Source organism: Plectropomus leopardus, chromosome 15 (genome assembly GCF_026936395.1).
Source record: "Plectropomus leopardus strain MGB_pleo_1.0 chromosome 15, ASM2693639v1, whole genome shotgun sequence".
Lineage (NCBI taxonomy): Eukaryota > Metazoa > Chordata > Actinopteri > Perciformes > Serranidae > Plectropomus > Plectropomus leopardus.
The window spans coordinates 28,675,683-28,694,380 of record NC_142190.1 but is presented as its reverse complement, the minus strand read 5'-3'; the positions used below and the strand labels follow the sequence as shown (position 1 = coordinate 28,694,380).

At 39.0% G+C, this 18,698-nt stretch overlaps 1 protein-coding gene across 2 annotated transcripts in view; it reads left to right on the top strand.

Annotated features, from left to right (window-relative positions):
- The window catches only part of LOC121952281 (roundabout homolog 2-like), a 111,879-nt gene that overhangs the window by 52,883 nt on the left and 40,298 nt on the right, over positions 1 to 18,698 (top strand). Inside the window, exons 3-8 of one of the 2 annotated variants that reach the window (XM_042498853.2) lie at positions 9,563 to 9,720; positions 10,560 to 10,680; positions 10,832 to 10,970; positions 13,969 to 14,105; positions 16,386 to 16,397; positions 16,903 to 17,027. In XM_042498853.2, coding sequence (XP_042354787.2) covers positions 9,563 to 9,720; positions 10,560 to 10,680; positions 10,832 to 10,970; positions 13,969 to 14,105; positions 16,386 to 16,397; positions 16,903 to 17,027 — 692 coding nt within the window. The remainder of the gene's footprint in view (positions 1 to 9,562; positions 9,721 to 10,559; positions 10,681 to 10,831; positions 10,971 to 13,968; positions 14,106 to 16,385; positions 16,398 to 16,902; positions 17,028 to 18,698) is intronic. The other variant, XM_088088476.1, reaches the window with a different exon arrangement.

Sequence of the window (18,698 nt, the reverse complement as noted above, 5' to 3'; positions counted from 1 at the left end):
ATTCATATTCAAATATCTCATGGAGAGAGAGGTTAAGATATGCGTAAAATGGGCGCTGTGGTTGTTTTCAGTGAAAATTTGGGTACAAAGAAAAATTTAAAAAAGAACAAAGAAATATTTAACCCTTTGAAACCTTAAAAAATTGGCTTGATTTCTTTGAAAAACAAATCAGATGAAGGCAATGAGCAACTAAAGAAAAATTGCCCCATAATTAACATTAACATTGTAGTATAAAGTTACAACAATAAAATGACCTGAAAATCAGCACAAAAAAGGAAGAAAAGTAAAACACAAAAACAAAGAGATTACCTGAAAAAAAGTGCTGAAAAAAAAAAATCTGTAAAATAATTTTAAATATGTAAATATGATCATTATGAATATCGTAAATGTATACTTTGCTCAAGCTTTAAAAGAAAAAAATTAAATCTACTTTATCTTGCAAGTTGCTTGACATATTTTGCCAAGTTGCTTCTTGTTTTTTATTCCATGTTTTCAAGAAGACATCAAACCAATTCGGTCACGGTTCAAAGGTTTAAAAACCTATGAAAGGCTTCAGAACGCAGCACAAGTAAAACGAGAAAAATGTTGTCTGTCCAGGTTTTAAGGAGTTAAGACCAAAAGGAAACAGCTGGAAAACATCTCACAATTAAATTCTGCCTCAGCTACAGTCATCCCCAGTTTACAGAAACTAAATTGCATCTAAAAACTCTGCTAAATTTTACGCAGCCGGAGGCGCACCCACTTTTCACTGTGCATCTATTTCCAACCTTCATATTGACGCTAATTGGACTCGACACTAATGATGCCAAAAAAGCAAAGTGAAGCAGTGCTAGAGTTTTCTAGCTGCCTGCTTGTAATTTTGGACACTGCTGACTTTGGTTACTATGGAAGTCCTGATCTCATGCTGTCTCCACGATTAGATTTCCTGTCTGGTTTTTAAAAACGGAAATAAACTTGAGGTTATTTTTTTGTCCATTAGTGGTACCAATTATTGATAAATATGTTTGAATAAAGACATTTTTAATCCATAAATGCACCCAAGTAGTGGCCAATAATTGGAGTCGGTAATTGGACGAGAACCAATAAATTACTATAATGAGACTTTATCAGTGTAAGGATTCAATTTACCCTTCAAAACCAATATTAATTTACCCTTTATGCCCTATTTTCGTCATTAGCATATAGTCCAGGCATCCTTAAATGCATGCTAACAACTGAAATGTTTTCTACATGCTGGGTACCATATTCTATCTGTTAAAACGGGCCTTGATTCACTCATGTCGTGCCCTGCTGTTGGGGAAGCAGGATTATAATAGGTAATGTACGTCTGTGCTGGGCTTGTAGCCTCAGGGGACATTGTGTAAACGCTCCCCATCTCCCCGCTGATCGCAGTCCTGACTGATTGCTGATGACTTTTTTAGGGCACAGACATGTTAACTTGTTTATTTATTCAAAAAAAGAGAGAAAAAAATCCCCAATGTAAATAGCGCTCTCCACTCTTTTCCCTCCTCCCTCCTCTGATTGTGCGTCGGCATATCTGTCTTGCTTTTTGTATCTTGTCTCTTGAGCAGCGATGATATGTTGTGGTCATCAGCAAAGTTTGTGATATAAGACCAAGGCAGCTGTTTTTTTTGTTTATGCATGTGTGTGTATTTGCAGATGCGTCAGTGTGCGTTTTCTGCATGTGACAGATATGGGACAGCCTTGACTGCTGTTGAGAAAGTGACACTCCCCTACAGGCTATTGTGCTCAAAAAGAATCTTCAGCAAACTCTAAAGCACAATTTAGCAGACCACTGTCATAAGAAATCACTTAGCTGTTGTGATGCATTTTCGGACACTGAATCAGTAGTTGTATAAAGCCTTACAACAGTATAATCCTTAGTGTGGCACTATAAGGCTCAGGCATATTGTATTTATAAACTGAATATATAAAGAATACACCTGATTGCTTTTCAAATCTGCAAAGTGATGAGCTTTGTCCACATGCAGCACATCACTTTTTCAGTGCATCTGTGATTCCCTAATGGAATACAGCCATCTGTTACACACAACCACTCACAAGGTGTGAGTGTCTTCATCTCTCCTCATATACAATTCTGTTTCTTTTTGCCTCTGCAGTGTTGCTTTACAGCACCACCACAACAGTTTTCTTTTGGGTGGAGTTATAATATTCCCCTGCTGGAACACCAGCCTGCTTGCATTTGCATGTGCGCACGCACTCACAAACACACACACACACACACACACACACACACACACACACACACACACACACACACACACACACACACACACACACTCACACACACAAGCATGCAAAAGCAAACAAGTGGATTTCTACAAAATAAACAAAATGCTGCATGAGTTAATTGGGTTGTAATTTTGTCACCCATCACCATCTGTCTTTCACACCTTGTTTATTTACCATTTTGCATTATGGAGTGAATGAACATCTTTCTCAATAAATTTATCTTATGAACTGATTCAATTAGTGTTCAATTAATAGGTCGAAAAAAATTAGGAAACAAATTCTACTCCAATTAAGAGGTTGCATATTCTGTTTTCTTCACGGGTGCATGAATATACACAACATGACAAAATGACCACTTTGTTTAATTTTGTGTTTTGTCTACTTGGTCATATTGTATTATTTTTGCATTATATTGTTTACCCTTGAATATCATTAAATTGAAACTGGCTCCCAATGGCTTTTAATTGCCACTTTTATTCGTTTGAGACATTAAAAACCACACAACATATTGTAGGAGTGAATTATAATGGGGATAGTTAGAAACCTGGTTGATGTTAAGGTTCCCCTAATGTCACAAACAGTCACACTTGAGCTGCTTGCAATAATTAAAACAGCACTAAGAGTCACAGAGGTGCTTCGAGCAAAAAAGCTAACGCATCTTAGTTTAGCATGTAAGTATGCTAACATATGCTAATTAGCACCAAACATCGACAACAGCGGAGGACGATGGGAATGCCATTAGTTTTGCAAGTATAAACCTATAAGGTGTAGAAAAAACACCTGATTAAACAATATTTCATTTTGAGGAGCAGTGTGAGGCCTGTTTTTAAAAAATAACAAATTACACAAATTATAACAATTACTATTACTATTACTATAATACAATTACAATTATACTACTTTTTTGATTACACCCCAAAAAATTTGTATTTCTAATTGTGGTATGCACTTGCCGGAAGATAGCTGGGGGTGTTAGATTCTTTTCACAGAGGCGCCTGCAGTCCAAAATATTCTTAGGATATGGATGAGAATCACAGTTCTGTGATTACCGAAAAGATCCTTAATAAAAGACCAAAAACAAAGGTTTGCTATTTGAAATATTTCTATTGTACATTGGCTGCCATCCATGTGAGCATATCCAAAAAGTTCAGTCAGGTCTGGTACCATACTTTCATTTATAGCGCCATCAGATGCTACCCTCCAAAACTGCAGCCCTGGGTACATTGCACATGTGTCATGCTCCAGAGCTCTCATTGGGTCTAAGATCATTTTCCCAGCCTCCCTTGAATAGTATTGCTGGGACATTGTCATCACGGTGATAGGCAACATTTCATTCACCACATTTCCAGCCACAGGCTTCATTTGTTCTTTGTCACTTGAAACCTGCAGCTGTCCATCATTAAAATCCAATTTTGGTTGTTTAGCCAGTGTGGGCTACAGACATGTTTTGTGGTCATGTGGGTTCACCTTTGGTGGCGTGCATTTCCTGGTGCTTCACTTTGTTGTGCAATAGTTGTCAAGACTTGTCACTAAAAAAAAAAAAAAAAACACATTAGTCAGGGACCAGCACAGTCAGAAGGATCCCTCCTCTATAGAGGAAATAACTGAATAGTTTAACTATTCAGTCTGGCCTAAAGTGGTGGACCAACCAACAGACTGACATTGACAGCCCGAGCATATTGTATGTGACAGGTAGAGCTCCCGTCATAACTGTCAACGTCCAGGTTCTGTGGCATTTCATTACACTCTAGGCCAAAGTAGTGGAACCACACACCCACTGACAGACAAACTGACACTGCCCTCCCAAATCCATGACAGAGTGACTAAAATACAAACAAAGCATTGTTACCTGCTTTTCCTGTTATAGCAGGGTGATGTCATAACACCCAGCAACTTGCATACTCAAAGAGAGACACTGCAATGTATGCAAGCTTAATGGATACACAAGACATTAAGAGTACCAGACAAGATAATGAATGCGTTGTCTGATAAATGTACCACAACGCTTTGAAACATCACCCGCTGTGTAGGAATGCATAGGATGCTCTGAATCCATGTATTTGCCACTGAATGGAGTTGATACTCTACATTTGAATCATTTGGGGAGCTTGCGAGCTGAGTGACACGCATCAAGATCTCAAGTGGGATCTTCACGGATCTGCTAGTGAAATTGTGAAATGAAATTCAGAGTGCCGCTGTCGCTGAAGAGGGTCTCAAGAAATCAGGATGCTGAGATGGAATATCTAAAAATGCGCAGCAACCACACAACCACCCCCCCTCTCCTATTAATCATATAATGAGTCCCTGTATAGTTATTTGTATTCAGTTCCTTCCACCTTGTCACATTATTTTACCACCCATTGTGCCATGAAATGAAGCCCATTTACAAATCATTCTCCTTCTGATTTGATAAATGAAACTGGTGAACGAGTGAGCCCCCTGAATGGCTTGTTTGAATAATTGAGCAGTACTCAATCAGACAACATTAGGCAGTGAAGGCGGCCCCGCCATCTGAAATAATTACCATCCGACAACAGACTACACATGGGTGCTGCCTCCACAGGGGCTCCCCATTTGAGACCAATAGATTAGAACAACACCACCCCCACCCCACACGCCTTGATGAACACCACCTACAGAAAATCTGCAGAGGCATCTCGGTGAGGACAGGAAAGGGAAGGAGACACTGACAGCAGTGTTTGGGGTTTTGGCTAGCTGTCATTGCAGTGGGGTAATGCACACTGCTGGTATTGAATAAATCACCAGCACAGGACCAACAGTTTTTATGTATTTGGACAAAGACCCCACCCCCATACACTTTCAAATTTGCAGTTGCCTATTACCAGGAGGTTGCATATAATTAAGCAGTCACTTCCAATTTATTTAGACCTGATTTATTATGTACACCATCAATCATTAAAACAAATAGAAACCATATTTTTTAGTCATTTTGGGGTGATATGCAAATTGGAAATTTCCCTGAAATTGAGACTATAAGTATAGGAGAAATGAAGAAATGTGGGACACCGAAATGAGGTAGCTATAATAGCAAGGAAGATGCCACCCATGGTTGAATAACTCTCTGGTTCTCAACCTTTTTTTGTGTCAAGGACACCTAAATTAGTGATAGACATTAGGTCACAAATCTTCATTGAATAAGATTTAATTTCAGGGACCTCCATCTGAAACGACTTAGGTTGTTAGATATGAGGACCAGCATTGTATAGTTGTCAACTATAGTGGAGATAACCATGGAAGAAGTGAAAACTATGATCAGAATCTTAAAACTCTCACTTATATTGGGCGCAGTTGTGTAGTGAATTTAATAGTGAAGATAAACTATTCCCAGGTTTTCTGGGGACCCCTGGAGCTCCCTCAAGGACCCAAGGTGTCACCGGACCTTTGGTTGAGAACCCCCAAAACAGCCGATCTAGCTATTTACACCCTGGGATATAGCATTATGGCAGAGGCAAGCACCCAGCTGTCCTTAGCCCACAATGTTATTTACTAGGGATGAAAATCATAACTTGCATTATATTATATCAATTATTTGGGGAATAATACAGTAATTAACGATATTACAGTCTTCCCAGATCCCATTTTGATTTGATATGGAACGATATCAGCACATACCCTCATTCTCTATTCCTTGGCCGTTAACCATTATCTGACTGGTGCTAGGCTGCTAGCAGTGTTTGAATGTTCAGGAAGGCGGTGCGCTTTGACAGAAAATGGTGACGTGGCACAGGAATTTCAAAATAAAGGCATATCTTTAGGATGACAATATGTATTGTTATTTCAACATAGCATTAATGATATTGGATCATTGATGCATGAATCAACATATTGATTCAGACCATTGTATCATTTTACCCCTACTCTTTACTCTTGGGATGTAAATCCGAGTGTATATTTTGGTCTTTCTAGCCACATGAAAATATAACATTAACACTGTCTATTCAGCCATCCTGCTAAAGTTTATGTGCACAGTTTGCATTCATCAGCTGTATACATCCTAAAAACTAGAAATAACAAGTCAGCTAAATTTACTAATAATAAGCCAACACTGGCTTCACTTTGGAGTGAACCCCAGTGACCTGAGTGAAAGTCCTTTGCTTGACCCAGTCATCCACCCTGTCATACTCCCTCCATGGACTTAGTTGCACTTAATATTGTGCCTGACTTTCTCACAATATTTGTGAGTTTTTTCTCATAAATTAATTTTTTTGAGAATATCAGTGTGCCTAGTACTATCTGTAACCATGACCTCTTTACCCTGACTACCTCAAGGCCTCATTATGAAAGTATAAGCCAATCACAGCATACAGTGGTATCCATAGTAATGTGTCTTCATGATCAGTATAAATAGCCAAATAATTGCAGTCTGACTATTTCCACCGAGATATAAACGGACACTCTGTGATGGAAAAATGGCCAAGACCTTGAGCATTCATACCTCTAGCAGACAACATAATATTTGTCTCTTTTGTGAGCTTAGGGTTTTCACATTTGTGTCATAGTTACCGATCATAAGCGCTATTGTTCCGTTCAACTTTCAGCACCATTAAATATGACACAATACCCATGCTCTGCCTTACTTTTGCATAATTGGGTTTTTACTTGTCTTGAATTAAACAGTTTTTCCTGTGTGTGTCTGGTTTCCATAGTCTCTTGAGACAAGCTTTGCTGTTACAGAATCATCTTTATTGTGACAACACAGGAACAGGAAGGTAGTTGTGTGAGTGGATGAGAGTTTTTTTAGTATAGAATGGGTCACTAAGCACACCGTACCATACGACAGCCAAGCCAGGCATATGTCTGTGCCAAAGTAGAGTCTGCAACTGAGACTCATTTACTCCCGCACAGACTGGATGTGATTGACAGCTGGGCCGCAGGGCCTTTTGGCTCCTTCCTGATTTTCTTTTTCACTAGAGGTGTCCCGTGGGACTTAGAATTCACACTACAGTATATCAGCAGAACAGCTTATGGCTGTAATGAGGATGAAAAGCGAAGTGAACACCGAGCCAGTGTTTTCGTTCTGTGCTGTGTTTTACAAACTATCATTTAGTTTTAGTTTTGCTCCATGCATTTGATTAACAGTAGACTTTTTGTGACAAACCAGCAACAGCACTGTCTATCACTTTACTAGCTGATGTACATAAATGGCATAATTGAGAGAAAAGCACTTAAATATGAATTTAATTGATCTTACCTCCAACAAGAGTGAATTTTAATGAGGTCTACTTTTGTTATATCTGAAATGGGAGATGACATTTAGCAACCAGTATTTGTTCACAGGCTGACAAAAATATTTTAATTCCTTGCACCCGTTTTCTTTTATTTTTCACAGTTTATTTTAACTGTTGTCACATGAGTCACTTTATTATTCAAAATTGGCCCACAGTAAGGCTTTTCACAAAAACAACATGTCATAAGGTATTAATGCAAAGCGGGCACTACTCATAGCAGGATCCAAATCGCAATCTCTATTTTTAACCATAATTGCAGTGGTGGCTTACAGTGCAGTCATTCCTGGAGCTACTTAAAGCAGCAGCTTTTATATTGATATTTGGTATAGCAGTTGTGACAGAATTAGGAAGTTTTGAAGGAGTAACCTTTCAACTTTGCGGCAGCATAACTCACACCTGTGTTCAAAATGCATGAGTATGGCTCTTACAGGCATTGCTTGACGATTCTTGATGTTTTCGCTCCTTTGAACACACAACTCCAAGTACAGCACCTGCCATAGATATATTAAATGCTTGTCCAACTTTAGAAGAATGCAGAAATAACTGCTGATAAAAAGTATTCTAATGAACTAAAGGTTTGTATGTGCAAGATTTTTTAACAGTGTTTTGATACATTTCTGTATTTCAAGTTGCTGTGATAATTCCAGGCTCTTTTTTTTTTCAGTATAATGAGTTGTTGCACCTCTTCTAGCTACAGTATTGATTTCAGCTAAAGGAATGTATGGTTTACATTCACTACATTTTTCAAACAGAACAGTATAACCCTCTAACGAGAGCATCTCAGTGACATTTGCTGCTTTTAATGAGATATTTTGAAACCATTTTACCCCTGGTCCTAAATGAGACCTTGCACCTGTTCCCTAGTCATTTCATAAAGCTAAAGGAGTGATGCTGTCAGTATCCCTGGCCACTGCTGCTTTCTCTTCCAAATCGTACATGCAGCGGTGCAGCCTTGTTTCACAAGGTCTGTGGCTGTGTCTGCTACAAAGCACAGGCATATCTTCAGACTGCAGTTTTCATCCAAGGTTTCAGAAAAAGAAAATCTCTCAGCCAAACGGGTATGTTTTATTAGTCGAAATAATAACTTTTAAAATTGGATCTTTTAAAGCCCACAGTGCAGCATTTGATACTGCAGAAGAGATTGTATTGATTATTGCTTTTTTAATATTGTGTTGAAAGCATTCTCTGTGGCTATTCAAGGTTCCCGGAGGATGAATTTTAATGATTTGGTGACCCTCTGACTTTGCTTCTAGCACAATCATCAGGCCAGTAGCTTTATACTTTACCACTAATATTGTACTTGTACACAAGGAAGTACTTTAACTTTAATGGATTGAACAAATATCATGCTCTCCAGAGGATGAACCTTTTTTCAATTTTGAACTCCATAAGGTTTCCTGTGGCACAAGCTTCAAACCAAGTTGCTCCAATGTGTGCATTGCTGCTACCACTGTGGATTTACAGAATAAGAATTAATGTAATAATGTGTGTTATGGAATAAAGAACAATATCAATGGGTTATTTGAACTATACAACAGTTTCCCTCTTAGGGACGCAAGGTGATTTGTGTTCAGGGGTTGTCATGGGGCCGTAAAAATTTATCGTGGTTTGAATATTTTATGCCTGCTCTTTGACTTATTGTTTGACCTCCCCTTTTGTGTTGCCTCCAAAGTTTTACTTTCCTTTCATGTTTCTTGCTTTTCTGCTCAATGTCTTTCCCATGTATATTGTACTGTTAATCCTACCTGGCTTTACACGCTCTTACATTTAGCTACTGAGATCAAAGACGAGCCCATGCTTAGACCCTCAGGGGGACAGCTGTGTTATTAAAGTCAGAGAGATTGCTGAGCGCCCTGTGAGGCAGTCAACTTGATAGAATTATCTTTGGGCTCTCACATTAGAAAAAGGCAGGAGAGGTCAGAAAGCCCAAGAGAGTTCAGTCTTAGACAGACTTCCTGGTTCATGTCCTGGTATTTAATGAAACTTCAAGCTAATCAACTGAATGAGCCACTGTATACAGTAGGAGTAACAACCCCCTGTTTCTTTGTTTTGTCTTGCAGTGTTACGCGATGACTTTAGGCAGAACCCACAGGATGTGGTGGTGGCAGTCGGGGAGACTGCCAGTCTCGAGTGTCAGCCTCCACGCGGGCATCCTGAACCCACCACCTTCTGGAGGAAAGATAAAGCTCGCCTTGACCTCAAAGATGACAGGATCACGGTGGGTTACTCCCAAGGGAGCACTCTGCTGCCTTTTACATGACCTATGTACTCTGAGGCACACACTCAACAATTCACCTGTTCACATTTACCTGAAGCTGTTACAGTGGAAAGCACTTTGTCTTCAACTGGTTCACTGTAAATCAGGTTTTTCTCATGCACTGTTCATATACCTACAAAAAAGTCATACACCAAACTTTGCATAAAACCTGTTATCATGAGAATTAAAATTTAACCCTCATAATCATGAGTCAGTAATTCTTATATAACCCATGTCATCGTGATGGTTACGATCACATATAGAATTAGCTGATGGGAGTAAAGACAGTAATAGTATAAAGAGCAAAAGTCCATGTAAGAACGCAGATATGGGTGGTTGAAGGGTCAAACAAACATGCAACTTTCTCCCAGCAGACTTGTGTTTGTGTTTCATGTGGACCAGACCCAACCCCCTTTCTTTCTTTAACCTAACCTTCCTTTCAAAACCTAACCTACGGAACTTCATGTGAAGTTCTTAAAGTGACGATGCCCAACTATGATTATTTTCCTAATCCCAACCTTAAGTAACTTTACATTCCTAAATCCAACCTTAGTAACTTTACTTTCATAAACCTAAGCCCATGTAACTTTATATTAAGTATGTAACTTTAGGTCAAGTATGTAACTTGATGACCCCCAACCTTGATTCTTTTTTCAAACTGAACCTTACCAATAGGGGCACTAATTGGTTGGGCGCTAATTTGCTAGATATCCAAACAGCTGCATTTGTACTATTGTAGGATATAAGAACCATTGTATGAGGATATGTTGTGTATTACATGTTTTTTTTTTTGTTTTCAGGTTCGTGGAGGAAAGCTGACCATCTCAAACACCAAAAAGAGTGATGTGGGGATATATGTGTGCGTGGCAGCCAACATGGTTGGGGAGAGAGAGAGTGAAAAAGCTCAGCTCTCAGTGTTTGGTAAGAAGCCTGAAACACTCTCTTTGCCTGGGTCAAGAACGAATAAAGCATGACTTTTTCCTGTTATTTACTGCACACTAGCACATACAGTATTTACCACTCTGTCAAAAGTATATTTAGCATCCGTGTTATGTGTGCTGCCCACATGCAGAAAGACCTGTGTTTGTGCAGCGGCCTGTGAACCAGGTGGTCTTAGTTGACGAGGGTGTAGAGTTCAGGTGTCAGGTCCATGGTGACCCACCTCCTACACTGCGCTGGAAAAAGGAGGACGTGGACATTCCCCGCGGCAGGTGAGGAATGTGTGTGTATGTGTCGTACATGCAGTATGTCTGTGTGTGCATGATTGTGTGTTGGTGTGTGTTTATTTTATGATAAAAGTCATAAAGAATGTATGCTGACACATTTAGCACAGCTACTGAGTCCAACTAGAAAGAAAAAAAAAAGACTTTCATCAGCTTTGCAACAATCATTTATTAGCTGCAGAGAATCTAATTATTTGCTGTTTGAACTATTACACTAACAACAGATGAAAGTCTGTCCATTGATTGGTTTTGACGAATTCTCACTTTCAAGTCCCACTGTACTTTATGTGTCTGCACAAGACACAAAAAAAGTCAACAGACATATTGAAAAACATATAAAGCAATCCAATACAAGGAGTAGTACCTGTGTGAAGTTTATGAATTCCAGTCTATGTTGATTAATTTCTGTGGTGATTTCTCTGGTAGTTTATGATGCTGTTGTATTGGATTGTATCACAAGGTGTTCCTGTGGTTTGAGTCACCCCTGTGTGCCCACATCATAAGCACATGTTAATTGCCTTGCAGTCCCATTAGGGAACTTATTTTTTAAGTCATTATCGGCCTGTCATGTGGGCTTAGTAGTTACTGCTCAGTGCTTTATACTTTTAATTACAGTATGTCTCATTATGCAATCTGGCTATCCATCAAAGCCTTTTAATTCCTTTGCCAGGTTTGAGTATAAGTTTAGGACCTTTTTTATTCCTTTTAATAATATAAAACTACTAACAATGATGTGATTTCACTTGGATTTTAAGTGATTTTATGACTTCATTGAACAATACTTCTAATTTCTGTAATAAATAAGTTTGTATCGCACACTTTAATTTAATCACAAAAAATAGGCAAGCACTCTTTTGCTTATGTAAACTGCTCATGGATTGATTCATGTTAAATCCAGTGAAGTGTTAAAAATAACACAGATCCTATTTGCACCCAAGTTGAAATCGTCAATGTGGCTATTTACAACCAGCTGTATATATTCCTGGGCCTCCAGGAATATATACAGCCGAAATTTTGAAATATGACGTTGACATGGACGGGTCTATTCAGCTTTTTTCTTTTTTTTTGTGAGCAATTATTAAAACATGCCCCTGGACAGTAAGTCATATACATATTAGTATAAGAAAAGCACATGATGGCAAAAAGATATAGACCACTTCAAAGGCGACAGCATAGACATTTTAATAAGGTCCCTCTGCATCTCTCTCTCTGCAACAGCCCCTTCCCTTCCTACAGCTCCACTACCCCCTTAATTTAGTTTTTTTAAATGCTATGGTAGTATGGGAAAAAAGAGGGAAAAACTATATTTATAATTATCATAATTATATATTTAAAATTGTGTTACAGAAGTGATTTTTAAGCACTTTTTAACTTTCTATTTCATTTGTTTTTATTTTGTTTTGTTTTGTAGGTTGTTTGTTTTTTTAATTAATTTTCTTGTACTTTTTACAACTTTCTTGCTGTTTTTTGGGGTCAGTTTTTTGCTCATTTTCTTCCCATGTTTTTGAAAGAAATCTGGCCAATTTGCTTAGGCTTCAAAGGATTATCCACCTCCCAAAATATTCAAAAAAGCTTTTGAGTTCCTGCTACAATAGGCATTATCAAGACCACATTTTGCCATGATGGCACACACACACACACACACACACACACACACACACACACACACACACACACACAGTCTCAAATGGCGAAAAACAATACCAATCGTTGCAGTGTTGTCATGGCAGGTAAAAAATGTCATCCCCTAAAAAAGCTAAGCATTTACCAGAGCTACAAGTTGAAGTAACACCTGTTACAAGTCGTTGCTGCCATATTAAAACTCAACAGCATCCTCTCTGGTGTGTCAGAATATATTTTGAGGTAGACTAAGTGTCTGTCTTTCTGTCTGCGGGTCCGTCTGCCCACCTGTTCTGTGCCCTCTACCTCAGTACCCCTTGACTCCAGAAACATGTCCTACTTTCAGACCTGCCGCGCCTCACTTCCCTCTTTCCACTTCTTTCATTCTTTCGGTAAACCCGTCAGCCTCCTGGGAAGCCTGTATCTGGGTCAGAGATGTGCTGTGAATGGAGTCCTCAGCAGACTCTGGACAGACACCACAGCCCCCCCTCACCCCATCGATATTCTTCCCACACCCTTTGGAACATCTATTTTCAAATGTGACTTTTCTCACCCCTTGTGCCATTTCTCTGCCTGACTTGCCTCCCATCTCTAAATCAGTATGGCTGGCTAGACAATTTCACAGGATCTCTCACGCCAAAAGGGACCCCAGAGAGGGCGAGTCCGACTCCTTGCTCTCCGACTCTTTCTGTCTGTAGCCCCTCTGAGGCGCTTATCTAAACTCTGGTAGCTGAGATGTTTCTCTCACTCCAACTGCACCGCTGCCGTCGTACAGTACGCTGCACTGGTAGATGCACACTGATGCATGCAACATGTCTATGAATTAGTCATTTCTTACTGCTCGGCTCATTCATCAAATTCAGTTTGTCAGACTGTGCCACTCCCTTACTCTCAGACTGTTTGTCTATCTCCCCCACCTCTGTCTCCGTCTCTCTCCCACACACATATAGTATATCATACTGCACAGGCCATACCACAGTGGGTGGCTCATCATTATAAATATTGAAATAGTGGAACAGTCAGGGTTCCAGCTGAAAGCACCTTTCATTTTGCCATGCCTTCATCTCGGCATAATTGCTCCCCTTTTTCTGCTTCTGTGGCAGAGAGTGTGCAGCAGGGAGTCTTAATTGTAGTAGAAAGTCTGTCTTTATTCTATCAAAAATGACACCACCTTTATAAAAGCTTCCATCGAAAAACATCACACGAGTTTACGCAACCCTTGATTCAATTTCAGTGTTTGTTGATTGTATTTACTATATTAAAATAAGCATTTTGATACGCATAATTGTTATTGATCTTCCCCGTTTCATGAAATCAAACCTGGGATGTCACTCAACTTGACGTCGCTTTTCCTTTGCGTCGCCAGGTACGACATCAGATATGAAAAAGACGACTTCCTGCTGAGGATAAAGAAAGCATCAGTCAGTGATCAGGGAACCTTCACCTGCGTGGCGGAGAACCGTGTGGGTAAACTGGAAGCCTCGGCCTACCTGACGATCAGAGGTGGGTAACTGCTTGTGGACTCACTCATAGCAAAGCTCATAACCCATCCCTGATATTTTTTATGTCTCCCAAAGCAGGCCACAGGACAATCAGTCCTTTATTGCCCACTTTACGAGTCTTATTGCCCCCCTGCTGAAAGGCAGGGCCTGGCCTCAGCTTTTCTTTCATATAGTGGGGCAGACTTACTTGATTGTTCCAGATCTCCAGCCAGGCTCCAGATATGAACAATCTAACCAGCTTTAAGTGAACTGTTATGACCTCTCCTGGGGGGCTCGTTCTCCATCCAGCCCACTCACTCCATATTTACACCATATCACTGTGGGGAAGCTATTTCTTAGCAAAGGTTGATATTGTAAAAACATAAAAAAAAATACATATATTGCTACTAACAAATGAGAATTCCCTCTGCTTTCTGCTCTTCACGTTGTCATTATAACTGCAGAGCATGAAAACATTGGCCATACAATTTAGTATGAGTAAACCTGACTTAGAATCAACCAATAACACATTCTTAACCTCTTAATATCATACATTATCATGCATACTGTGCATCAGAGATCTCATAACATTAACTTTTCATTCTTTCTTTATTACTTTTGACTTTATGAATTGGAAACATGTTCCTATAGCTCATGTATGAACTGCTTTATTCCTGGAAAAAATGTCCTGACCTGAGCATAAAGTATAACATTGCTACTTTCCACTATGGACTTTATTTTCCCATGTTTTTGTGTCTATGACTAGTGGGAGCAAGTATGTTTGAAATTGGTTTAGCACTGAGTGAAAGCGCTGCAGCCATCTCTGGCCAAAAAGGCTGCAGTGTAAACACTTGGGTTTTGTTCACACTGTAAATTTTCATTCAATGAAAGTGCTTGTTTTTTTTTAGCCATGGACAAGCTCAGATTATGATGCTAAGTGTCTGAGAACTCTACAGAGATAGACGTTTTGGTAATTGAGTAAGATCCTTTTTGTTGAACCAGAAACAGCCTCAAAATTGCAAGACTGCCAACACAAATTCTGCCAGACCCCATCTAAAAAAAGTTATTTTAGTGTTTATAGAGCCAGCATATTTTCACATCAAACTGGGTAATTTATTTAAACCAAACCAGAGTTGGTGATTGTTGGGGCCATGGAAAGATTAAGCAATTTTTTTTCTTTTTTTTTTTTTTGCAATGATAAAAGTACTGTTTATTTACATAAAGTCTGGTGTGTTTGTTTGGCAATAGTGATTGCTGGCCTGGTTAAACAAAAATGATTATATTCTTTTTTTCCAAAAAGATGACCTCTGTGGGGTCTTATGCTTTCTATAATGTTGTTTGACACTTATACTAATAATGTGATTTTGTCATTGGCAAAATAAAGCACTTTTGTGGACATAAATTGACAGTGCGAAGATGCCCCTAATGGCTATGCTGTTTTGCTGCTGCCCTCTGCAACACTCTTGCTCAATAATGGAGCAATTTCAACAATTGTTGTTTCAGTTGGTCACTTTGACACAAAAACATGGGAAAATAGGCCCAGGGTTAAAAGAAAATATCCAACTTATCCTTAAAGATTGTTGTTGGAGTCAAACAAGACATGCTGAACAATATATCCCATATAGCCAGATTTGTGTTTGTGCCTGGGTATAATAATAATAAGACGTGTAGTGAGTTAAAACAAATCACTAATACAAAAGCTTCACGTCATTTTTTTCTTTCAAAAAGACAGCCTTTTTCAAAGGAAATTATCAATAATACAGAAAAAATAAACCTAATTGAATGTCTCTCTTAGTGTTCAGGTCACATTTTACTGGTTAAAGCTCTTATTAGACTGATGTTGAGATGATAAAGGTGCATGGAAAGAAATACATGACAATGAGTCAGATGTCATTGATTTGAATTTTGTAATAATTATAATTTGCTATTTAATGAGTTTCAGTTCATTTAATTTACTCTCAGCCTGCCCTTGTCAAAGGCCTAATTTAATTACATGAGACACACAGAAACAAATCTGTTAACTGTGTGAATGTGTTATTCTTGGGACATGACAAAATTTGTTTTTTGGCAATGGTTAGCCCTCCCCCTAACGTTGCCAAGGTGCCATTTCCTTGCGGCCCATGCCATCACCTGCTTTTGGTGACTGAGCTCCATCCTCCTTCCCCCTTTAACTTCATGGATGGAAACCCAACTCCATCTCATTCATTTTGGATTTTCATTCTTTTTTTCTGTCCCTCTGTTCTACTCCTCTGCTCTCCTTCTCTCTGTGTTAATCTCACCCACACCATTGTTGTGTCACCAGCTCGCCCCGTAGGTAAGTAGGAGCTGATCCCATTGTGCATGCATTGCTCTCTCTCTGTTTTTGATCACACACATGTATGCATGTACTGTTGTGGCATTCCACAAAACACATTCATCAAACTAATTTTGGGCATGCATATCTACATGATTACTATCAACCCCAGACTTCCCCTGGCAGTTTGAATTTATCACCTCACTTTACTTCAAAAAGGGAGTCCAGATACATTGTGGTTGATTTTCTCAAGTAAAAATAAACAAACTCAAATTCAGAAGAACATTCAGGCACACTTAATAGAATATCATTCATTCTGATGTTCTTGCAGCTGGATGAATGGCTTGTGTGATTGGCATAGTGAAGAAATAGTTTTTAAAGAAATAAAGGCTTAAAACGCATGAATGTTTTAGCTTTCAGCTGGAACTTCAGTTCAAGCATACAAGTCCTTGTATAATATGTGCTTTTAAGGTCTATGGATATGTGTTGCTATTGTGTTATGGTGTATTTTTACCTTTAAATTCAGAGGCGCCCCAGTTTGTGGTGCGACCCCGTGACCAGATCGTGGCGCAAGGACGAACAGCTACTTTTCCTTGCGAGACCAGGGGAAAACCTCAGCCCACTGTCTTCTGGCAGCGAGAAGGTAGCCAGGTGAGGACACTGATTTTGACAAAAATTTACTTGTTAATATGTATTGTATGTGTGCATGATTTCCTTTATAGGTCCACTTTGCTATCAAAACAGAAATTCTGCAGCAGCGTCCCAAGTAAAGTATCTAAAATATGAAAGATCAAGATGGCATGAATCTGACTAAAAGGATCAAACTGGAGGACAGCACAATGTGGCTCTGTTTCACATGCAGATAATGAAGTGCTCATTTATCACCAATCTACACCAGTCTGACCGGCCAATTCACTTAGCAAGAAACAATGTCATATGCAGCATTAGAGTCATTAGACATAATGAATGCAGGCTAATGTCCTTTCCTGCCCATCAGCTTGTCTGCTTGGGGTGCAGAAATGGACAATGCTGATGCCTCAATTTCATGACCGTGATTGCAGGTTATTACAGCAGGATTATCACTCTGGGGGTAAAGTGCCATTGAGACCAAGTAGAAAAGAGTCATTGACCCACTTTTAAAATTGTATTGTACGTAATAGTCGGAATATGTTGGTAAATTGAAGAAATGTCTTGAACACAACAGTGATCCTTTTAAAGTCAGTTGTGTTGACCACATATAAAATTTACAATACAATTAAGTCACTCTGTCCCAATCAAGAACATTTTAAGATAACCAGCACTTCATTTGGCACAGTTATCAGTAAACAGTGTTAACGGTATCATCTGCATAAAATCAAATTATGTATAATGTTCCTGTTCCTGGCTTTTCTCATGCATTGCTCGCATGTATACCATTGAAAACTAATGCACCAGACTTTATATATCATGCACATAATCATGAGACAATATTTTCTAACTCATGTAGTTGTAAAGGCAGCAGTCATGTGAGGAATGCTCTGAGGGGAGTGAAGAAGTAATGTAAGGAGCAAAAATCCATGTAAGAAGGCAGGTTGGGGTGGTCAGTCAGCCAAACACCTAGGACTTTCCACCAAGAAACTGGTGTTTGTGTCCTGTGTGAAACCGACTGAACTTTAAGTTATTTTATAGTGACTTGTCGGGCATTTTTTCCCCCCTAAACCTAACGTACATAACCTCTACTTTCCCAAACCTAACTTTATATTCACAGTATATATATGCATTAGTCCCATTGTGGGACTAATAAAGGCTTATCTTATCTTATCTTAGTATGTAACGTGATTGCACCAAACCATCATCCTTTTTGTAAAGTAAACCTCACTAGTAGGGGCACTATATTATTTAAGACAACTATGGGTCTTAAAATTACTTGCGTTAGTTGAGTAAATCCTCCAGATGACTTTCTCAGAGCCTTGACAGCACAATGTAATTTAAACTACCCAAGAGTCAAAAATTGCACATTATTTCGTAACATTTTATAAAGACAGTGAAGGAATAGTGCAGTAGTAGTCCCCTTAAACAATTTATTGCATTGGAGAGATTTGTGTTTGTAGCAGAATATCAAGATCAGAAGGGTTTGTTAAAATATAGTATCTGCTCAAAACAACTATGTGCTGAATTTTTACAGAAATTTCTCATATTCAGATGGAACATATGCCTGCAACATGAATGAAAAGAGAAAAATCAATTTCTTTTTTTAAAAGCAGCTTCCAGTTCTGAGGTTCTTTACCTTTGGGCAACCAAGTGAGTGTGCCATTCCATTTTATTAACATTGCTTCCCACTTT